The 20,406-nt window shown below is 40.1% G+C and overlaps 1 protein-coding gene across 1 annotated transcript; it reads right to left on the bottom strand.

Moving 5' to 3' along the window:
* Window positions 1-16,943: 16,943 nt before the first annotated feature.
* On the bottom strand, window positions 16,944-19,295 carry LOC136139057 (keratin, type I cytoskeletal 26-like). Its single transcript, XM_065897977.1, has 4 exons — window positions 18,831-19,295; window positions 18,311-18,393; window positions 17,716-17,902; window positions 16,944-17,108 (listed from the first exon to the last, which is right to left on the bottom strand). Exons 1-4 carry the CDS (start codon window positions 19,269-19,271, stop codon window positions 16,944-16,946), a joined length of 876 nt encoding a protein of 291 aa, XP_065754049.1. The 5' UTR covers window positions 19,272-19,295.
* Between the last annotated feature and the right edge of the window lie 1,111 nt (window positions 19,296-20,406).

Raw genomic sequence — 20,406 nt, 5'->3', positions numbered from 1 at the left:
AGTACCATTTTTTCTCTTTTTTTTAGATTCCATATATATGTGTCAGCATATGGTATTTGTTTTTCTCTTTCTGACTTACTTCACTCTGTATGACAGACTTTACATCCAACCACCTCACTACAAATAACTCAGTTTCATTTCTTTTTATGGCTGAGTAATATTCCATTGTATATGTGTGCCACATCTTCTTTATCCATTCATCTGTCGACGGGCATTTAGGTTGGCTCCATGTCCTGGCTACTGTAAACAGTGCTGCGATGAACACTGTGATACATGTCTGTTTTTGAATCATGGTTTTCTCAGGGTATATGCCCAGTAGTGGGATCACTGGGTCATATGGTAGTTCTATTTTTAGTATTTTAAGGAAACTTCATACTGTTCTCCATAGTGGTTGTATCAATTTACATTCTCACCAACAGTGCAGGAGTGTTGCCTTTTCACCACACCCTTTCCAGCCTTTATTGTTTCTAGACTTTTTGATAATGGCCGTTCTGACAGGTGTAAGGTGATATACCTCATTGTACTTTTGATTTGCATTTCGCTAATAATTAGTGATGTTGAGCATCTTTTCATGTGCCTCCTGGCCATCTGTATGTCTTCTTTGGTGACATGTCTATTTAGGTCTTCCGCCCACTTTTTAATTGAATTGTTTGTTTCTTTGATACTGAGCTGTGTGAGCTGTTTGTATATTTTAGAGATTAATCCTCTGTCAGTTGCTTCGCTTGCAACTATTTTCTCCCATTCTGAGGGCTGTCTTTTCATTTTGCTTAAGGTTTCCTTTGCTGTGCAAAAGCTTTTAAGTTTCATTAGATCCCATTTGTTTATTTTTGTTTTTATTTCCATTACTCTAGGAGGTGGGTCAAAAAGGATCTTGTTGTGGATTATGTCAGAGTGTTTTTCCTATGTTTTCCTCTAAGAGTTTTATAATGCCTGGTCTTACATTTAGGTCTTTAATCCATTTTGAGTTTATTTTTGTGTATGGTGTTAGGGAGTGTTCTAATTTCATTCTTTTACATGTAGCTGTCCAGTTTTCCCAGCACCACTTACTGAAGAGGCTGTCTTTTCTCCATTGTATGTTCTTGCTTCCTTTGTCATAAATTAGGTGACCATATGTGCGTGGGTTTATCTCTGGGCTTTCTATTCTGTACCATTGACCTAGATTTCTGTTTTTGTGCCAGTATCATACTGTCTTGATTACTGTAGCTTTGTAGTATAGTTTGAAGTCAGGGAGCCTGATTCCTCCAGCTCCGTTTTTCTTTCTCAAGATTGCTTTGGCTATTCAAGTTCTGTTGTGTTTCTATACGAATTAAAAATTTTTTGTTTGAATCCTGTGAAGAATGCCATTGATAGTTTGACAGTGATTGCATTGAATCTGTAGATTGCTTTGGGTAGTATAGTCATTTTCACAATATTGATTCTTCCAATCCAAGAACATGGTATATTTCTCCATCTGTTTATGTCATTTTTGATTTCTTTCATCAGTGTTTTATAGTTCTCTGAGTACAGGTCTTTTGCCTCCTTGGGTAGGTTTATTCCTAGGTATTTTATTCTTTTTGTTGCAATGGTAAATGGGCTTATTTCCTTAATTTCTCTTTCTGATTTTTCATTGTTAGTGTATAGGAATGCCAGAGATTTCTGTGAATTAATTTTGTATCCTGAAACCTTACCAAATTCATTGATTAGTTCTAGTAGTTTTCTGGTGGCATCTTTAGGATTTTCTATGTATAGTATCACGTCATCTGAAAACAGTGACAGTTTTGCTTCTTTTCCAACCTGTATTCCTTTTATTTCTTTTTCTTCTCTGATTGCCATGGCTAGGACTTCCAAAACTATGTTGAATAAGAGTGGCAAGAGTGGATATCCTTGTCTTGTTCCTGATCTTAGTGGAAATGCTTTCAGTTTTTCACCATTGAGTATGATGTTTGCTGTGGATTTGTCATATGTGGCCTTTTATTATGTTGAGGTAGGTTCCCTCTATGCCCATTTTCTGGAGAGTTTTTTTTATCATAAATGGTCTTGAATTTTGTCAAAAGCTTTTTCTGCATCTACTGAGATGATCATATGGTTTTTATTCCTCAATTTGTTAATTTGGTGTATCACATTGATTGTTTTGCATATACTGAAGAATCCTTGCATCCCTGGGATAAATCCCACTTGATCATGGTGTATATCCTTTCGACATGTTGTTGGATTCTGTTTGCTAGTATTTTGTTCAGGGTTTTTGCATCTATGTTCATCAGTGATATTGGTCTATAATTTTCTTTTTTTGTGATATTTTTGTCTGGTTTTGGTGTCAGGGTGATGGTGGCCTCGTAGAATGAATTTGGGAGTGTTCCTCCCTCTGCAATTTTTTGGAAGAGTTTGAGAAGGATAGGTGTTAGCTCTTCTCTAAATGTTTGATAGAATTCACCTGTGAAGCCATCTGGTCCTGGGCTTTGGTTTTTGAAAGATTTTAAATTACAGTTTCAATTTCATTACTTGTGATAGGTCTGTTTATATTTTCTAATTCTTCCTAGTTTAGTCTTGGAAAACTGCACCTTTCCAAGAACTTGTCCATTTCTTCGTGGTTGTCCATTTTATTGGGATATAGTTGTTTGTAGTAGTCCTTTATAATCCTTTGTATTTCTGCAGAGTCAGTTATGATTTCTCCCTTTTCATTTCCAATTTTATTGATTTGCATCCTCTCCCTTTTTTTCTTGATGAGTTGGGCTAAGGGTTTATCAATTTTGTTTATCTTCTCAAAGAACCAGCTTTTAGTTTTATTGATCTTTGCTACTGTTTTCTTTGTTTGTATTTCATTTATTTCTTCTCTGATCTTTATGATTTCTTTCCTTGTACTGACTTTGGGTTTTCCTTGTTCTTCTTTCTCTAGCTGCTTTAGGTGTAGGGTTAGATTGTTTATTTGAGATTTTTCTTGTTTCTTGAGGTGAGATTGCATTGCTATAAACTTCCCTCTTAGAACTGCTTTTGGGTCATTGTGTTTTCATTGTCATTTGTTTTTATGTATTTTTAAATTTCCTCTTTGATTTCTTCAGTGATCTCTTGGTTATTTAGTAGTGCACTCTTTAGCCTCCATGTATTTGTGGTTTTTACAGTTTTTTTCCGGTAATTGATTTCCAATCTCATAGCGTTGTGGTCAAAAAAGATGCTTGATATGATTTCAATTTTCTTAAATTTTCTGAGGCCTGATTTGTGACCCAAGATGTGATCTATCCTGGAGAATGTTCTGTGTGCACTTGAGAAGAAAGTGTATTCTGCCACTTTTGGGTGGAATGTTCTATAAATATCAATTAAATCTATCTGGTCTATTGTGTCATCTAGAGCTTGTGTTTCCTTATTTATTTTCTGTTTGGATGATCTGCCCATTGGTGTAAGTGGGGTGTTAAAGTCCTCTACTATTGTTGTGTTACTGTCGATTTCCCCTTTATGGTTGTTAGCATTTGCCTTATGTGTTGAGGTGCTCCCATGTTGGGTCCATAAACATTTATAATTGTTATATCTTCTTCTTGGATTGATCCCTTGATCATTATGTAGTGTCCTTCCTTATCTCTTGTAACAGTCATTATTTTAAAGTCTATTTTATCTGATATGAGTATTGCTACTCCAGCTTTCTTTTGATTTCCATGGAATATCTTTTTCCGTCCCTTCACTTTCAGTCTGTATGTCTCTCTAGGTCTGAAGTGGGTCTCTTGGTGACAGCATATATATGGGTCTTGCTTTTGTATCCATTCAGCCAGTCTGTGTCTTTTGGTTGGGGCATTTAATCCATTTACATTCAAGGTTATTATTGATATGTATGTTCCTATTACCATTTTCTTAATTGTTTTGGGTTTTCTTTTGTAACATCTTTACTGGAGTATAATTGCTTTACAATGGTGTGTTAGTTTCTGCTGTATAACAAAGTGAATCGGCTATACATATACGTACGTTCCCATATCTCTTCCCTCTTGTGTCTCCCTCCCACCCTCCCTATCCCACCCCTCTAGGTGGTCACTAAGCACCGAGCTGATCTCCCTGTGCTACGTGGCAGCTTCCCACTAGCTATCTATTTTACATTTGGTAGTGTATATATGTCCATGCCACTCTCACTTTGTTTGGGTTTGTTTTTGTGGATCTTTTTCTTCTCTTGTGTCTCCCACCTAGAGAAGTTTCTTTAGCATTTGTTGTAAAGCTGGTTTGGTCGTGCTGACTTCTCTTAGCTTTTGCTTGTCTGAAAAGCTTTTGACTTCTCCACTGAATCTGAATGAGATCCTTGCTGGGTAGAGTAATCTTGGTTGTAGGTTTTTCTCCTTCATCCCTTTAAATATATCCTACCACTCCCTTCTGGCCTGCAGAGCTTCTGCTAAAAAATCAGCTGATAACCTTATGGGGATTCCTTTGTATGTTATTTTCTGTTTTTCCCTTGCTGCTTTTAATATTGTTTCATTGAATTTAATTTTTGTTAATTTGATTAATATGTGTCTTGGTGTGTTTCTCCTAGGGTTTATCCTGTATGGGACTCTCTTTGCTTCCTGGACTTGGGAGACTATTTCCTTTCCCCTGTTAGGGAAGTTTTCCACTATAATCTCTTCAAGTATTTTCTCAGACCCTTTCTTTTTCCCTTCTTTTTCTGGGACCCTCTATAGTTTGAATGGTGGTGCATTTAGTGTTGTCCTGGAGGTCTCTGAGATTGTCTTCAATTCTTATCATCCTTTTTTCTTTATTCTGCTCCTTGGCAGTTATTTCCACCATTTTGTCTTCCAGCTCACTTATTCGTTCTTCTGCCTCAGTTATTGTGTTACTGATTCCTTCTAGTGTATTTTTCATCTCAGTTATTGTGTTGATCATGTCTGTTTGTTTATTCTTTAGTTCTTCTAGATCTTTGTTAAACATTTCTTGTATTTTCTCAATCCATGCCTCTATTCTATTTCCAAGATTTGGGTCATTTTTACTATCATTACTCTGAATTCTTTTTCGGGTAGATTGCCTATTTCCTCTTCATTTATTTGGTCTCACAGGTTTCTACCTTGCTCCCTCATCTGTGGCACCTTTTTGCCATCTCATTTTTCTTTTCCTTTTTTTTATGAGTGGGATTATGTTCCTGTCTTAATGGTTGTTTGGCCTGAGGCTTCCAACACTGGAGTTTGTAGGCTGTTGGGTAGAGCTGGGTCTTGGTGCTGAGATGAGGACCTCCGGGAACCCTCACTACGATAAATATTACCTGGAGTCTGAGGTTCTCTGTTAGTCCAGTGGTTCAGACTCAGAGCTCCCACCACAGGAGCTTTGGCCTGACCCCCGGCTCGTGACCAAGATCCCACAAGCTGCCCGGGGTGACAAAAACAAACAAAAAAAAGGAACAAATAACAAAGTAAAAAATAAAATTAGACTAGGAAACTAACAGATATGTTAGAAAAAAAATAAAAATAAAAATATAGATGAGACAACAACCAGAAGGTAAAACAGAACCACAATAGTAAATAAGAGGAGAAAAACAAAAAGGTGGAAAAGGCCTTGGCTGTGGAGGGCGGGGCCTAAGCAGGGGTGAGGTTCGGGCGGTGGGTGGGGCCTATGCTTAGGACCCACAGGGCTGGAAAAGGCCCTGTGGGGTGTGGGAATTGAGGCTTAGGCACAACAGAACAGAAGGGGCCCAGGCGTGCCTCCCATCTGTGGTTTCAGAGGGTGGGAGACTCACCTTGGAGCCCAGCAGGCTTCCTGGGCTCAAGTGGGCAGGGGGAAACGCCCTTGTTCTTCTCCTGCTCCTCTGGTCCTGTACGGCCCCTCCCACCCGCCTCTCCTGATCTCCCCGGCCTCCCTCCTATGCCCCCAGGACCAACCCAGACCAGAGGGGACCTCTGAGGGTGTAGGACCCAGCCAGAGAGCAGGGCAGATTTCCCTTGCCGATTGGGCAGGGGAAACACTGCGCACGCTCCCTCCTAATCCGAGCCGCTGAGGGTCCCTCCAGGCGTGGGAACCCCTAACCCCTCTCAGCCACCCCTCAGGGGCACCGGTCCTGTCCACCCTCCACTTCTCCTCCCCCTTCAGTCCCCCCACGTCCTACCAGTTATCTTGGGGGTTCTTCCCCTCTCCTTGGGCATCGGGGTCCCCCACCAGTGTCCGGCAGGTGCCCTAGTTGTGTGGAGACTCAAACTCCATGTCTTCCCACACCACCATCTTTGAGAGCTGATTCTAATGTGATTTAAAGTATCCCAAATTTTTTTAAAAAGGAAAAACTCCCCAACTCGTGTCATGTAGCTAGTATAACATTAATATAAAAACCTGATAAAGCGGACTTCCCTGGTAGTGCAGTGGTTAAGAATCTGCCTGCCAACGTAGGGGACATGGGTTCGATCACTGGTCCGCGAAGATCCCTGGTCCATGAGGATCCCACATGCTGCGGAGCAACTAAGACCCTATGTGAATCACTTCTGAGAACCAGTGTTAGGCTTGGAGTGATTTTGCGGATACCAAAATCTGGAGTCTCCCGTCTACTCTCTGCTCAGGTTTTTTTCTATTTTTGTTTAAAAGGTATTTAGAAAAGAGGATCTGGATCCACTTCCGACAACTAATGTTATGATTGGGGTCATATTTTATAGATACTGAAATCTAGAATCCTCCCCTGTCTTTCACTTTCTGCTTCCTGTTTTTCTGTCCCTTTGTTCTTTAGATTATTTCCATTTGCCTCTGCTAGTAGTTTCTCTGTTTTGAAAGTGTTTTTTTTTTCTTTTTTTAAAGACAAATACTGTATGATTCTATTTATATGAGGTACCTGCTGTAGTCAAATTCAGAGACAGAAAATAGAATGGTGGTTGCCATGGGCTGGGGGGAGAGGAAATGAGTTGTTCGGTGGGTACAGAGTTTTAGTTTTGCAAGATGCAAGTAGTTCTGGAGATTGGTCACATAACAATGTCAATGTACCTAACACTCCTGAACTGTACACTGAAAAATAATTAGGATGGTAAAACTTTTTTTAATTAATTAATTAATTTGTTTTTGGCTGCGCTGGGTCTTCGTTGCTGCGTGCAGGCTTTCTCTAGTTGCGGCGAGTGGGGGCTACTCTTCATTGCGGTGCGTGGTCTTCTCATTGCGGTGGCTTCTGTTGTTGCGGAGCACGGGCTCTAGGTGTGCAGGCTTCAGTAGTCGTGGCACGTGGGCTCAGCAGTTGTGGCTCACAGGCTCTAGAGCACAGTCTCAGTAGTTGTGGTGCACGGGCTTAGTTGCTCCACGGCATGTGAGATCTTCCTGGTCCAGGGCTTGAACCCATGTCTCCTGCATTGGCAGGCAGATTTTTAACCACTGCACCACCAGGGAAGTCCCAGGATGGTAAATTTTATGTTATGTGCATTTAACCACAATTTTTAAAAAGTGTTTTTGTTTTGTTTTGTTTTTAAAGTATAGATGCTTCCAAAAATATTTCTTGGCCTTCTGAGCTTTAGGCTCAAGTCGCTGACTTTTGTTTATTGACAACTTTCTTGCTTATCTTGGCAGGCTTGTTAAACTATGTGCTTGCTTGAATCTTTATATTCAATCATTTGTTATCCAGTGCTCTGCCTTCTTTTAATTTTCCTTAGACTGCCTTTGATGGGGACACCTCATGAAATAGTGATCATTCCTTTTACTGTGTAACTCTTTAAGTTCTTAGCTTTTAGGTTCTACCACATTGTTTTTGCAGTAGTGGTGTGTGACTGTTCTTACATTTAGCGTGCCACTGCTTCGAGGGGTACAAGGTGTTTCCCAAGCTTGAAATCGTTAAGCTGGGAGTAATTCTCATATCCTTCTAAGGTAGGTTAAAAAATGCACCACCAATTACAGTATGTTGGTCATCTTGCCTCACCCCTCCCCAAAGCTATGAAACCGAAGAAGTCTAAACACTAATGGCTAAATTATATGCGAATATTAGAGATGGGAGGAAAAACATCTTTCTTTTCCTCCCTCTTAAAATAATGAAATGTAATCTTTCCACTTTCAAAAAGGTTGGCATTTGGCTAAAAGGTTTAAAGAAAGGAATAACTAAGTGAAAAATTTGATGAAACTTAGAAATTTGAGATCCTGGGTAGAAAGAGCTTTAGGTGGAAAGAATGAGAAAAGACAAAACTTAGCAGTATCTTTGGCCTCTGAATTTTGTCTGAGGTTTGTGGAATTTTTCTTTAGTTGTCTTCTGAGTTGTGGCAGTTTCAGTTTGGAAGCTTTATATACCTTATGTTTTGGGATATTTGGACATTTGGGTCACAACTGAGGAAGCTTGTGATGTCAGGTATTCTGTCTTGTTTCCTATTTTTTAGCTTTCTTCTTAATACAATTTTTAATGCTGGTATCTATGTCTTTTTGGTATTTAAAATTCAGCTTAAAAATTAAGTTATTCTGAGATACTTCTCTGACATTATTCTTTTAGTCTATACTTTGGAGATGACCGCTGGGAAGGGTATTTAATGAATAAAATAGCCATTACTGCCTCAAATTCTTTGCCTAATGAGGCGGTGTGTAAATAAATGTAGACATAAATCCATAGGAGTTCCTTCCGTTTGTATTTCCTTAAATGCATTTTTATGCTTTCTGTATCTATGTGCCTTTTCTTTTAAATGGTGAATCAATCCAACAGACTAATCTTGAGTGATTTGCGAACTGTCTAGAATGTTGGCATTTTGTGGATTAAAGAATTTTAATCACATATGTAAATAAAGTTTTCTTCTTGCCTGAAGTGTTAGCAATTTTTGTATAAACATTAGTCTCCATTGTTCCGAGACATCCCCGAATTTAATACGCACTCTATTTGAAATAATGATTTGCCAAAGATCACAAATGAGTTCTCGGCATTTCTTTCATCTGTAAAATGAAATCTTCAAGAATCTGGTGAGGCTCCAGTGAAACAGAATGTTCAGAAATGCTGGCTTCAGTGCCTGGCATCCAGTGGTTGTTGAATACATAATCGTTTAGAAGCAGTGGACTGAACCCCAGATGTCCAGGCTCCCAGTTCAATGCTCTGCCTTCAGTTACATGTAGGTTTGAATACTTTGTGATTAGCGGTTTATTTATTCATTTATTTTTACCTGTAAAGAATCATATAAACTACACTTCACTATAGAACATGATTTTTATAAGTGCAGAATGATTTGCAAATAGTAACCAACAGCATTGTTTTTGGTGAGATAGATTTGCATTTTAAAAGATTACAGAGGAATAAACTGCATGTTTTTAGATTAGGAGGAAAACCAAATAACGAAAGGTATGGCATGTTGCCCCTGATGAGTCTTTCAAGTTAAGAATAGAATGAACTCAGGGCTTCTGCCTTCTGTTCACTCCAGAAAATATTCTGTTATGAGTCTTTCAAATAAAAGCACAAGATCAGAATAGCTAAGGGAAGGAGGTGGGCACAGCGTATTTGTGGAGTGTAGGCAGAAATTTTTGTGGCAGACAGTACGGAAAAGGGAAAAGCTCCCAGCTGATGTGTGCACAGCCTCTTTGTAATATGCCACATATTGTAGAGAGATAATAAATATTCACTGAATGAAAGGATGAAAAACAGCACGGCTTGACCTGCTTCACGAGTACTTTGATCACTTTTGTCCTTTACCATGTGTTCTGCCTTCTAAGTCTTTATTTCTCCACCTTCTGGGTTTGTAATTCAGGGTGTGTGTGTGTGTGTGTGTGTGTTGGTGGGGGGAGGTGTTGTTTGGGGAAAGGGCAGGGAAGGACCTGCCAGAATGAGCCGGGGCCTCCCCTGTAGGGAATCGTTGTTCAGGTCAGTGTCCTGGTGGTGGCCACTGTGAGCGCCCCTAGGCTCAACTACTTGGAAGAAACAAAAATTGCAACAATAAGTATCCTGAAAGGACACTCCAGCTGGATCTGGCACCATCCCTAAATCGATTTCAACCCAGCGTTCTTGTCAGACACCAAAGAAGTTACAAACACCTACAAAAATAGAGCAGAAATCCACCCATGCTGTGACTGTTTCTCTTCCTTCACGCCTTCCTCTCCCTTCCTGAATTCGTTCCCTGTCACCTTTTCCAATCTTCCCTTAATAGCTTCCGTTAAGCGTGTCTGTTTGAAGCCTTCCTCTTCCCCACCGGCATCCGTTTGGCACCATTTTGCCAAAGTTTGTTCTAAGAGAAAACGACTTAGCTTTGTGCTTGTCGCGCTTGAATGCTCTAGAATCCCTTTATGCAGCTCAGTTTTTAAATTTTCCTGAAGATCATTTAGCCAGTTTATGGAGAGTTAAGAGAATGGGCAAGTGACTTTGTAGGGTTGGAGAGTTAAGACAGATTGAAGTAAGCACAGGGACTTCTTTTTTGCTTGAGAGGTCCTTTTGGACCTTTCTTCACACCAGGTAGACGATAGCTTCTATTCAGAGAACGCACAGACATCTATAACCCAGATGGTAATGTGAGCGGCAAGACCCAGCCCCCCGTGGCTCCTGCCATTGCTAAGTCAATCCTCTGGGCATTCTCCCCTCTGTCTCTCTGAGGTTGACCCCTCAGATCTGACCTTCTGATCACAGAGAGGCTACAAACTTTTGGTCAAGGAGTCCCAGTGGTAAAAGAATAATTTTATAGGAAGGAATGGGATGGTATTTTATCTCATAGGCTCAGGGAAAACCTTCACCTGTTCATGTCCTCTGTCCTCAGCCATCAGGACTATGACACTTTATAAATATTGTTCTCAAATTCCAACATCTTGGGTGTCTCTAGATGAGGTCACAGTCTCCTGATCTGGAAAACTATGATATCGGACTCTATAATTCTCAGGTTCCCTTCGAGCTCTAATATGTAGCAATTCGGTTACTAAGTGCACCACTTTCTGGTCAGATTTACGAAGTGTTTTATATTACAGTCAGGAGAGATTTCCTTTACTAGCCCGTAAGCTGCAGAAGTTCAGCACTTGTACTTAAGAACTGGGTAGACTGATGCTTATTTGGTAGAAATCGTGCCAAATTAGAGGTTAGCAGTTACAGGTCCTCCTTAACTGGCCTGTACATGTCCATTCCGAGAGGAAACCTGATAAAGATAGCTGACTGAGGAAGGGGGGCTTGCCGAGGAATTCTTCCAAGGCAACCTTCCAATCGGAGTTACAATTGACTAAGTACTCACAGTAGCCCGTTTCTTACTCTCTGCTTTGTCTTGACCTTGTTTGGTCTGTCTTCTCTCTTCTGCGCAGGCCCTTGATCTGCTTGCCCTCAGGCTTGAGCGAGCACACACACACACAAAAGGTGGGACATGCCCCCTTATCAGCTTCTCCTGGGAATCATCTGACCACAGAGAGACCCTCTTCCTGTCAGACCTCAGTGGTCATTCCTCCTAGCTTGCCCTGCTTCCTCTCCAAAGATTCTGCTTATCTCTGCCTGCCTCCTCTTTTACTCTATAAAAGAAAACCCCTTGGGCTTCCCTGGTGGCGCAGTGGTTGAGAGTCCGCCTGCCGATGCAGGGGACACGGGTTCGTGCCCCGGTCCGGGAAGATCCCACATGCCGCGGAGCGGCTGGGCCCGTGAGCCGTGGCCGCTGAGCCTGCGCATCCGGAGCCTGCGCATCCGGAGCCTGTGCTCTGCAATGGGAGAGGCCACAGCGGTGAAAGGCCCGCGTACCACACACACAAAAAAACAAAAACCCTTTTTCTGTATGATTTTGACAAACTTGCAGATTTCTGAGATCACAGCAATCTCCCCATTGCAAGAGTCTTTCTAACGAAAGTCCTCCTTAATTGTTTTTATTTGACACAATAAGAATTCAATAATAAAAAGACAACCCGAACAACCTTAATTTGTAAATGCAGATACATTCTCCTAAATAACTCTTGGACCAAAGGAAATCAAAGCTGATGTTACAAACCAACTTGAAAGTAATGAAAAGAAGAAAACTTTGTACCTGGACTTTTGGGTTATAGCTGAAATTATAGAGGAAAATTTATAGCCTCACATGGCTGCATTATTAAAGAGAGACTAATAATGAAGAAACTTACTACAAATTTTTTAAAGAACAACAAGATCAAATGGATGAAAAATAAATTAATAAAAATAAGAGCTGACATCATTGAGATAGAAAGTAACAAATACATACAGACGCTCAAAAACCGGTTCTTTAAAGAGACCATTAAAATAGATGACCTCTTTGTGACCCTGGTTAAGGAAAAGAGAGAGAGATTCAAAATGTATAAGATTAGAAAAAAAATTAGAAAGATTAGAAATGGGAAATGGGAAAGGAGACATAACTATGGGTTCAGAATTCCATGTACAAGTTAATGGAACACACTTTGGAGATCTTTCTAGTACTTAGCCAAACTGTTATTTGCCCATGAGTGATCTCCGTGCTCATCAGACCCATCCCACCAAGGCTCATCCCAGGCACAGAGACTGGGTAAGGCTCAGGTAGACAGTCTACCTGCACTGGCCCCGGGGCACAAGGCTGACCCCCGGAGAACAGAGCTGTTGAGAAACCATTGCAGATCTGTGGCCTCGGATGGGAAGGGCTCACAGGACAAGTCTGAATAGAGAGGCTGTAGATCTGGGCCAGGCTTGGGAGGGTTGGCTGTGGGCTTAGGGCCCAGGGGGCCAGCCTGTATGGTTACTGTTTTGTGGAGGGAACCCATGGGAATGCTGGTTCAGAAGCCAGAGCTTTTCAGGAAGGGAGAAAAGGAACAATATTCAGCTCTGATGACTAGATGAGTGAGAAACAGTTCCCAGCATGCAGCTGTTCTTCTTCGATGCCTGTGCCCTGGAGGGAGACAGAGAAACCAGGTGTCCGGGAATCCTTGGTTGAAGGGTACCTGGTAAGCCTAGCATCCTTCCCCAGTGGCGTCAACAGCAAGTCCAGGGCCTACCATTGCCCTTCTGGGTGCAGAGTGGACACAAGTATTTCTAAAAAGGGCAAATGGATGATGTTTATGTACTAACCCGTCACCTCTTCACGGTAGGTGACTGGGTATTTCTAGAAGCCCTTTGACGTGATTAGTCCTGGAGCCAAGGACCCAAACCATGCCCTGTTCTCTTCTTCCCATGTATCCACATTTTACCACAGTTCAAACCCTGCTTCTTCTAGAATGCTTTTCTCGCCCCACTCACAAATTCCTAATTTACCAGCTTCTCTTACCCATGCACTTCTTCTTTCTTAATTGTTCTTAAAAGTTTCTACCACATTTCTTACCGCTTGGCTACTCTTTTAGTTTTTTTCTTAAAAATGAAAAAAAGGAACATTGAAAAAACATTTAAATGTACAGATGGTTTTTCGTTGAAGATATAAAAATTTTACCAGTAGTACATATTTATTTCAGAAAAATTAGAAAATGTATATAAACATGTAGCTGGAATAAACATCACTCGTATTTCCACTACCCATGAATAGTCACTGTTAACATTTATATGTATATTGTTTCAAATTTTTAATAAGCATGTATATAATTTGCATACAATTATTTTTCTTGTACAAGTAGATGACACTGTATTTATTGTCTTGAAACTCTACTTTTCATTTCTCAATTGATGACTGACATCTTTTCAGGTCAATACATGAAGCTGAACATTCTTAATGGCTGCATGAGACTCCTCTGATGGACTTTGATGGGTGTTTTCTAACAGTCTGTTGATTCTTCATCGTTGGATATTTTATTATGCTTAATTTTTCACTGTGATAAACACTGCTAGGAGGAATGGACACATAATAAATAACTGATTATTTAAGAATAAATTCCTAGAAGTGGAGTTGCTGGTATATTCTTCTCTTAAAGGCTTTTGATACCTGTTGCTGAGTTGTTCTCATGAAGTTTTTGTTAATTTATTGATACATTCCATCCAGCAATGTATTAGTGCCTTTTGTCTACACCCTTGCTAAAATGAATATTATCATTAAACAAACTGGACCTGTTTTGATGCCTTTCTTTGATTACTAGAGATGCTGGGCATTGGGCACTTTTTAATGTTTGTTGGCCATTCATACTTCGTGAAGTACTTATGTGTATCATGTACCCATAGATCTGTTCATGAATTTATATACTGGGGACATCAGTCCTTGAACAGCCATATATAAGTACCGTGGAAACCCCTGCTACCATGTGGCATTGCTGAAAATTTTAGACATAACGTGATTGGGTGTCGGTGCTCACTCTGCATCCAGCCCCCAAGAAGGTGGGCTAAAGCTTGTAATTTTCTGGGGTGAGGAACGGCTATATGGCTGGTGGACAGGCAGGGCTAGGGGGTGGTGGTTAGGGAAGGGGAGTTTCAGGAATGGGGAAGTTGAGGATGAGTCAGTCAGGCCAGCTAAACAGGCTGCGGATTCCTGGAACTGCTGCTTTCTTGGAAGTCAGCTGGTCCCTGAATTCTCTCCTGGTTTTAGACATAGAAGACAGCTGCCAGCAGGTGGCGCCAAACTGCAGCTGGCAGAGGATTTAAATGGCACAGCCCAAATCTGTAGTTGCCTGACTGGCTAGATGCTTGGATGCCTCCTTGCGTTGGGGTGGATTTTTACCATATTCTATTAAGGTTTAAAAGGTTTTTTTTTTTTTTTTTTGCGGTACGCGGGCTTCTCACTGTTGTGGCCTCTCCCATTGTGGAGCACAGGCTCTGGACGCGCAGGCTCAGCGGCCATGGCTCACAGGCCCAGCCGCTCCTCGGCACATGGGATCCTCCTGGAGCGGGGCGCGAACCCGTGTCCCCTGCATTGGCAGGCGGACTCTCAACCACTGCGCCACCAGGGAAGCCCCCAAGGAAGCCCCCAAGGAAGCCCCCAAATAAGAATATTTCTAAAGTGTTTTCTATTAAATTATATGCACTTTCTGCTCTCTAGTCCAAAGACTTTAGGCAAGTTTTGAATAATTCTCTAGCACTTAGAAAGGGATGAAGAATGCATAATAATTTAGACCAATTTATTTCTTTTAAAATTAAAAAATTAAGACCCAGAGTGATGATTGAAGATTTAAAAGCAGTTAGTGGTATGGCTTAAATAAAGCTCCAAGGCATCTGTATTTTAATTTGCTTATTTATTCATAAGATAAAGAATATTCCCCATCACATTGCTTTGTAATTTTGATGTTGTGTTCCAAAAGGAAGTGGGAGCAAAATGTCTGTCTGAATAAACTGGAGTCATGTCTTCCTGCTGCGCCATAAGATTTTCAAAATGAGATTTGGGAATTTTGATAGCTTCGGAATAAGTTATTTTGGGGAAAGGATAAGTTTAATAACTGCTTTCTTAATTGCTCACATTATATATTGTATAACAAGGTAATATGATTATTTCAAATTCATTGCATTGTTTCTGATTAATATAATCAGAATATATATAATATATATATTCTGAATATATATATTCAGAATATAATATAATAGTTCGTGCTATTGCTTCATTCACTTACCATTCACCTATTACTCTATTCACTTATGATTGTATTTGCTTATTAGTCTATGATTTATTATTCAATTTGTTATATTTATTTATCAATTATTCTGTTTGTTTATTCTATTACCTAATTTCTATTTATAATTCTATAATTTATCATTCTATTATTTATCTTATTATTTTATTTTATCATTTATTATTCTATTATTAGCTTATATTTTATATACCAGTAATAAGTCAATTTTTATCAATTATTAATTAAACATCTTGCAAAAAATACTCTGCTAGATCTTGGGAATAAAACTGACAAGTCACAGTCCCTAATCTCAAAGAACTTGTGAATAATTTTTGTTGTGTTTTATATGATCACAGCAAGTCTTCTCCTATGTAACTTTCACAATGTTGAGAAAGTGTCAGAAAAATAATTCACTTTTTTTTTCTCTTTTTTACTAAGAAACAATAGAGATTATTTACTGTCTCCATAGTTGACCTAGTTGTAGACTCTTGGTTGCTGATGGCTTATTTATCATCTTCCCTTGCTTACAAACAGCTGCCCTAGTTAGAGACCCAGTCTCCGTGTAGCATGGTCCTTTCAGCTCACCTTGCCATCCCACTACGTACCTCACACCACCTTCTGTCACAGACTTCTATTATATCCTTCTACCCAGCGGTAGAAACCAGATTCTCTCTCTAGTGTTGCTGCTGAAGTTTTGAGCTGCTGCCCTGCTGCTAAAACCAAGACCCCATCTGTCACCTGCTGCCAAAGACTTGGCCACCTCCATAAGGCCCATTAGTCCAAATTCCTTTCCACCATAAAGCTGTCGGGGCCAACGTGGGCAATGCTGGAGAGGAGAACACCTACGTTCCTGCTGTCGGGCGCTCCAAGTCATTCTAGAGTGCCAATGTCATTTGTGGTATGTCCTTTCTATATTAAATTCAACAAACATTTATGGAGCACTTACTCTGATTGATACTGTTCTGGGAACCAGGGATAGTACATCAACAGATCTGCAGAATTTCAGGTCAGCTACATGTGGTTAACATAAGCTAGTGTGGAATTTTATAGCTATTTATAACATTGTTTCTAAGAAAATATATTCAAGTTCCCAAAGGTCAGCATGGCATGGAGCCTAAAGAATCCTGGAGCCACATTTTTGCACTTCCACCTCCCCAGTTATTATCGCTACTTATCAGCGGTGTGATGTTGAGAAAATTACTGAACATCTGTGTGCCTTGGTGTTTCTTCATCTGTAAAATGAAGACATTAGTTCCTACTTCATAGAGTTGTCATAAGGATTCAACAAATTATATTCGTAAAGGACCATGAATAATACGTGACATATGGTAAGTGTGAAATATGTTTGTTACATAGAAAAGTTTATAAACAACTCTTGGGATTCAACCCCCTTTTGAACAGAAGACTGCTTTTGTTTTTAATGACAAGTTGAGGTGATCGATAACCACTATGTCGCTGACCATTTAAAAATAGCTCCCAAACTTTGATCACTAGCAGCAGTTACCGAAAAAATAGAAGGCAAGATTATGTATATGTTGCGATGCATTAGGTTTTATTTTAAAAATCCCACAAAACCATTACCTATAGGAAAGAGGTTGAGGAGTATAGGTTTCTTGCTTGACTCATTAATTCTTCAATTACTGAATATTCGCTGTAATCTCTGGCTGGACCAAATCTCTATGGATTTTGATTTTCGAATCAGCAGCTGTATTCTGATAACTGAGGTTCCAGATGGTATGCTTTTCACCTGGGAAAAGCCTGCTGTTGTAGATCCCAGTCATTACATCATGACACTGCCTTAACTGTAGGAGTGTTTATCACCATGGAAACGTATACTTACAGCTACACCACTATCCCTAATTGGCATCGTGTCGTTTTTCAAGTTTGTTCTAATGACTCATCAGATTCAAGACTTTTTGCCTCTTTAAATAAGAAATCATTTTCTTGTCTAATCTCTTCTGCTATTCATGCTTGCATTTCTACAACACTTCTGTGGTTTTCGACCCTTTGGCCTAAGTATTAGAGTGTAAGTAAATGCTTATGAGCGACGGTCAGGAAATTTTATTTATGTATTTATTTATTTATTTTTGGCTGTCTTGGGTCTTCGTTTCTGTGCGAGGGCTTTCTCTAGTTGCAGAGAGTGGGGGCCACTCTTCATCGCGGTGCGCGGGCCTCTCACTATCGCGGCCCCTCTTGTTGCGGAGCACAGGCTCCAGACGCGCAGGCTCAGTGGTTGTGGCTCACGGGCCTAGTTGCTCCGCGGCATGTGGGATCCTCCCAGACCAGGGCTCGAACCCACGTCCCCTGCATTAGCAGGCAGATTCTCAACCACTGCGCCACCAGGGAAGCCCTCAAGGTAGACTTTTGATTGAGATCCACACAACGGACTTGAGGAAGGAAATCAGATACCATAGGGAGGCACTCTGCAGGGTTCCTTACCTCCTCGTGACTTTTTTGGAAGTATGTCAATTCCTCCTTGAGCGCTTCGCCCTGTATCTTCAGGTTGCTCGTACAAAGGGTCAGCTCACCCATAACTCTGTGAAGACCGTTGATGTCAGTCTCAATGCTCTGGCACAGAGTAAGCTCATTTTCATACCTGTGAGGTTGTTAAAGAGCTTGAGAATTGCAATAGTCGGCAGGTCGAAAGCACAACTTTTCCAGACATTTCATGTACTGGAAGATATCGATGTTCAGTACACACTCCTGGAGCTTATGGGGGACAGCAAAGCGATGAAACACTTTGGAATACCTACTGATTTATGAATACTATTTTGGAGGAGTTGTTTCTTCAGAGCTGAGTTTTGGCATCCAGTGTACTTAACCGTTGAAGAAAAATACTGTTTAAAATTTATGATACCTTTTTATCAAGGCATATTTAATTTAATTTAATGTAGTGATCTAGTCTGACTTTATGAAAACACGTTGGTTTTTAAAGCAAAAGCTGTGTTCTTTACTCCATAGTAGTTTTACATTTATTATAATTCATTACTTTATGTCTACCTACTTCAGCCTGAAGTCATCAGTGGTCAGTTTGGCATTGTCATTTTGTAGAACAATGCTGGCATTACAGGTGGTCACAGGAATAATCTAAACAGGGTAGATGGTGTGAAATGTTAAGTCCCCAAAGTCAAGGGAGACTCCAGATTTCAGTGTGATTCTTATCTTCTTAACCCATCAAGCATCTATTTTAGTATCATTTTTTTCCTACATTAAAGAAATCTGGATTTTCTGCAGAGCTTAAGAGCCAAAGTGTAAGATTTTCCAATCACAGACACTTTTATTACTCTTGATCAAAAAGTATGAGCTAAATATAAGATCAACAAAGCAATTATATCTATTTGGAAACAATTTCTTTTTCATTAATTAATTCTACAAATTTTTATTGCCAGCCAGTGTGCTAAGCACTGGGGATGTAGAGTGAGCAAATTCGACGCCACATAAAGTTGCTAAGCGCGTTTTCTATTATGTCTTTTTCTACGTTATGCACACCCAAAGTCTGTAGTAAAAGTATCCATCTTTCTTACCCCCCTTTTAAGATCTTCAATGACTGAGAAATATCTACTATAGTCATGAGCAAGTCCCTGGCCAGAACCAGGCCCGTGTATCTCATACCAGCCCTTGATCTCCTGCTCGAGGTCGGCGTCGGCCTCCTCCAGGGCACACACATGGCCCAGGTAGGATGCCAGGCGGTCACTGAGGTTCTGCATGGTCACCTTTTCATTCCCAGAGAGGAGGCCAGGCTCATTTTCAAGAAAACCAGCACAGATGCCACTTCCCAACCCTCCACCACCATGAGAGAAACCTCCTCCAGAAGAAATGCTCCCAAGAGGACAAGAATGGCTGCTTCCTGCTCCTGGCCCACTGCACACATTTCCAGCCCCGAAGCCTGTTCTTCCACCAGACAGCTGACCAGTGCCAGCTTGCGAGCAGAGCCTCCTGGATCCACTAGAAAGTCGAAAAGACATGGTGACGGCACAGCCAAACGACCCTTTCTCAGAGAGGAGCAAAGCCAAAATACAACATCCATGGAAAGTTAGCTCCATTGGCCTTTTATAGGATTCAATAGGTTATTTCAGCCTAAACTATGCCAATCTGTCATAAAATATTACCCGCATGCTAACTGTTGTTTTTCATAATTGGGTGATTTTTAATAGTGTCCAGTCTGTAGGTGGAAAGCTGCCCCAAGGATATCTTTCTGTATGAAAAATGTGCCTGGTGGAGTAATACCAAATCATAGTTTCAAACGTCAAAATTATTTATGAGTAAATGTACATCTTTTTGACCTCTGGAATAGATTGTAGGTTTTTTTTCCCTCTTATATAGCAAAGCATTCATAATTCAAATGGACAATTTCTACTGCTTTTGTCCTGAAAATACTTATGGAGTATCTTTATTCCATCTTCATGCATTATTGAGTGTTTTCTTTCTTATTAAAATCGGATACTCTCAATATATAGTGATCCTTTGGTAGTGGGAGTTCTCTAATTGATTTTTAAAATAGAAAACAAATAATAAAAGTCCTGCAGAATTTTGCTAATCAATTTAACTAAAATTAATGAGTGTGTGGCAGTGACAGAAAATTATTTGTATTGAGATTCCTTGGTTTAGTCCAGGAACAGAATGTCGATTCAACTAACTTCTGAGTCTCTAAATTGTTCATTTTTCTACCTCAAAGATATTGTTTAATGTCTTTTAGTTTAAATGTATGTATTTAAAACATTATGAATTATTTTGAGAAGTGAGCTTCATATTGGTGAGGAGGGAGTAAAATATATGAAAAAGAGGGGTATTTTCACCACTACCTAGAAAACCAATAATTATCAAACTCTAGAATGAAGATTAGTTGTCATTGGTAAGCAGACTCTTCCTTCTTTTGCTTTGATGCCCCTGGGAAGTTATCCCATCTGGTTGTGCTTCTTTTCCCTGTTGGGCAAATGAAAATAATGTTGAATAGTCTCAAATAAATGTTGAGCGGTTCCAATAATTAATGACTATAACACAGTCTGAAGGGCACAAACATTTTGTAAATGTTAACTATCTAAATTATTATAATAAAGTGGACATGTCAGACCCGGTCAGTTCTCCATCACTTACAATGGT

This window comes from Phocoena phocoena, chromosome 19, assembly GCF_963924675.1.
Source record: "Phocoena phocoena chromosome 19, mPhoPho1.1, whole genome shotgun sequence".
In the NCBI taxonomy this organism is placed as follows: domain Eukaryota; kingdom Metazoa; phylum Chordata; class Mammalia; order Artiodactyla; family Phocoenidae; genus Phocoena; species Phocoena phocoena.
This window is presented reverse-complemented; position numbering and strand designations above follow the sequence as displayed.

Excerpts from the sequence above, each read along its gene's own strand:
- LOC136139057 (XM_065897977.1), bottom strand. The coding sequence starts at position 19,271 with ATGTCTTTTCGACTTTCTAGTGGATCCAGGAGGCTCTGCTCGCAAGCT. Across the intron at positions 17,903-18,310 it reads ACTGATGACTTCAGGCTGAA|GTATGAAAATGAGCTTACTC; the intron begins GTAGGTAGACAT and ends ACAACCTCACAG. Across the intron at positions 17,109-17,715 it reads CTGCAGAGTGCCTCCCTATG|TTAAGGCAGTGTCATGATGT; the intron begins GTATCTGATTTC and ends ACACTCCTACAG.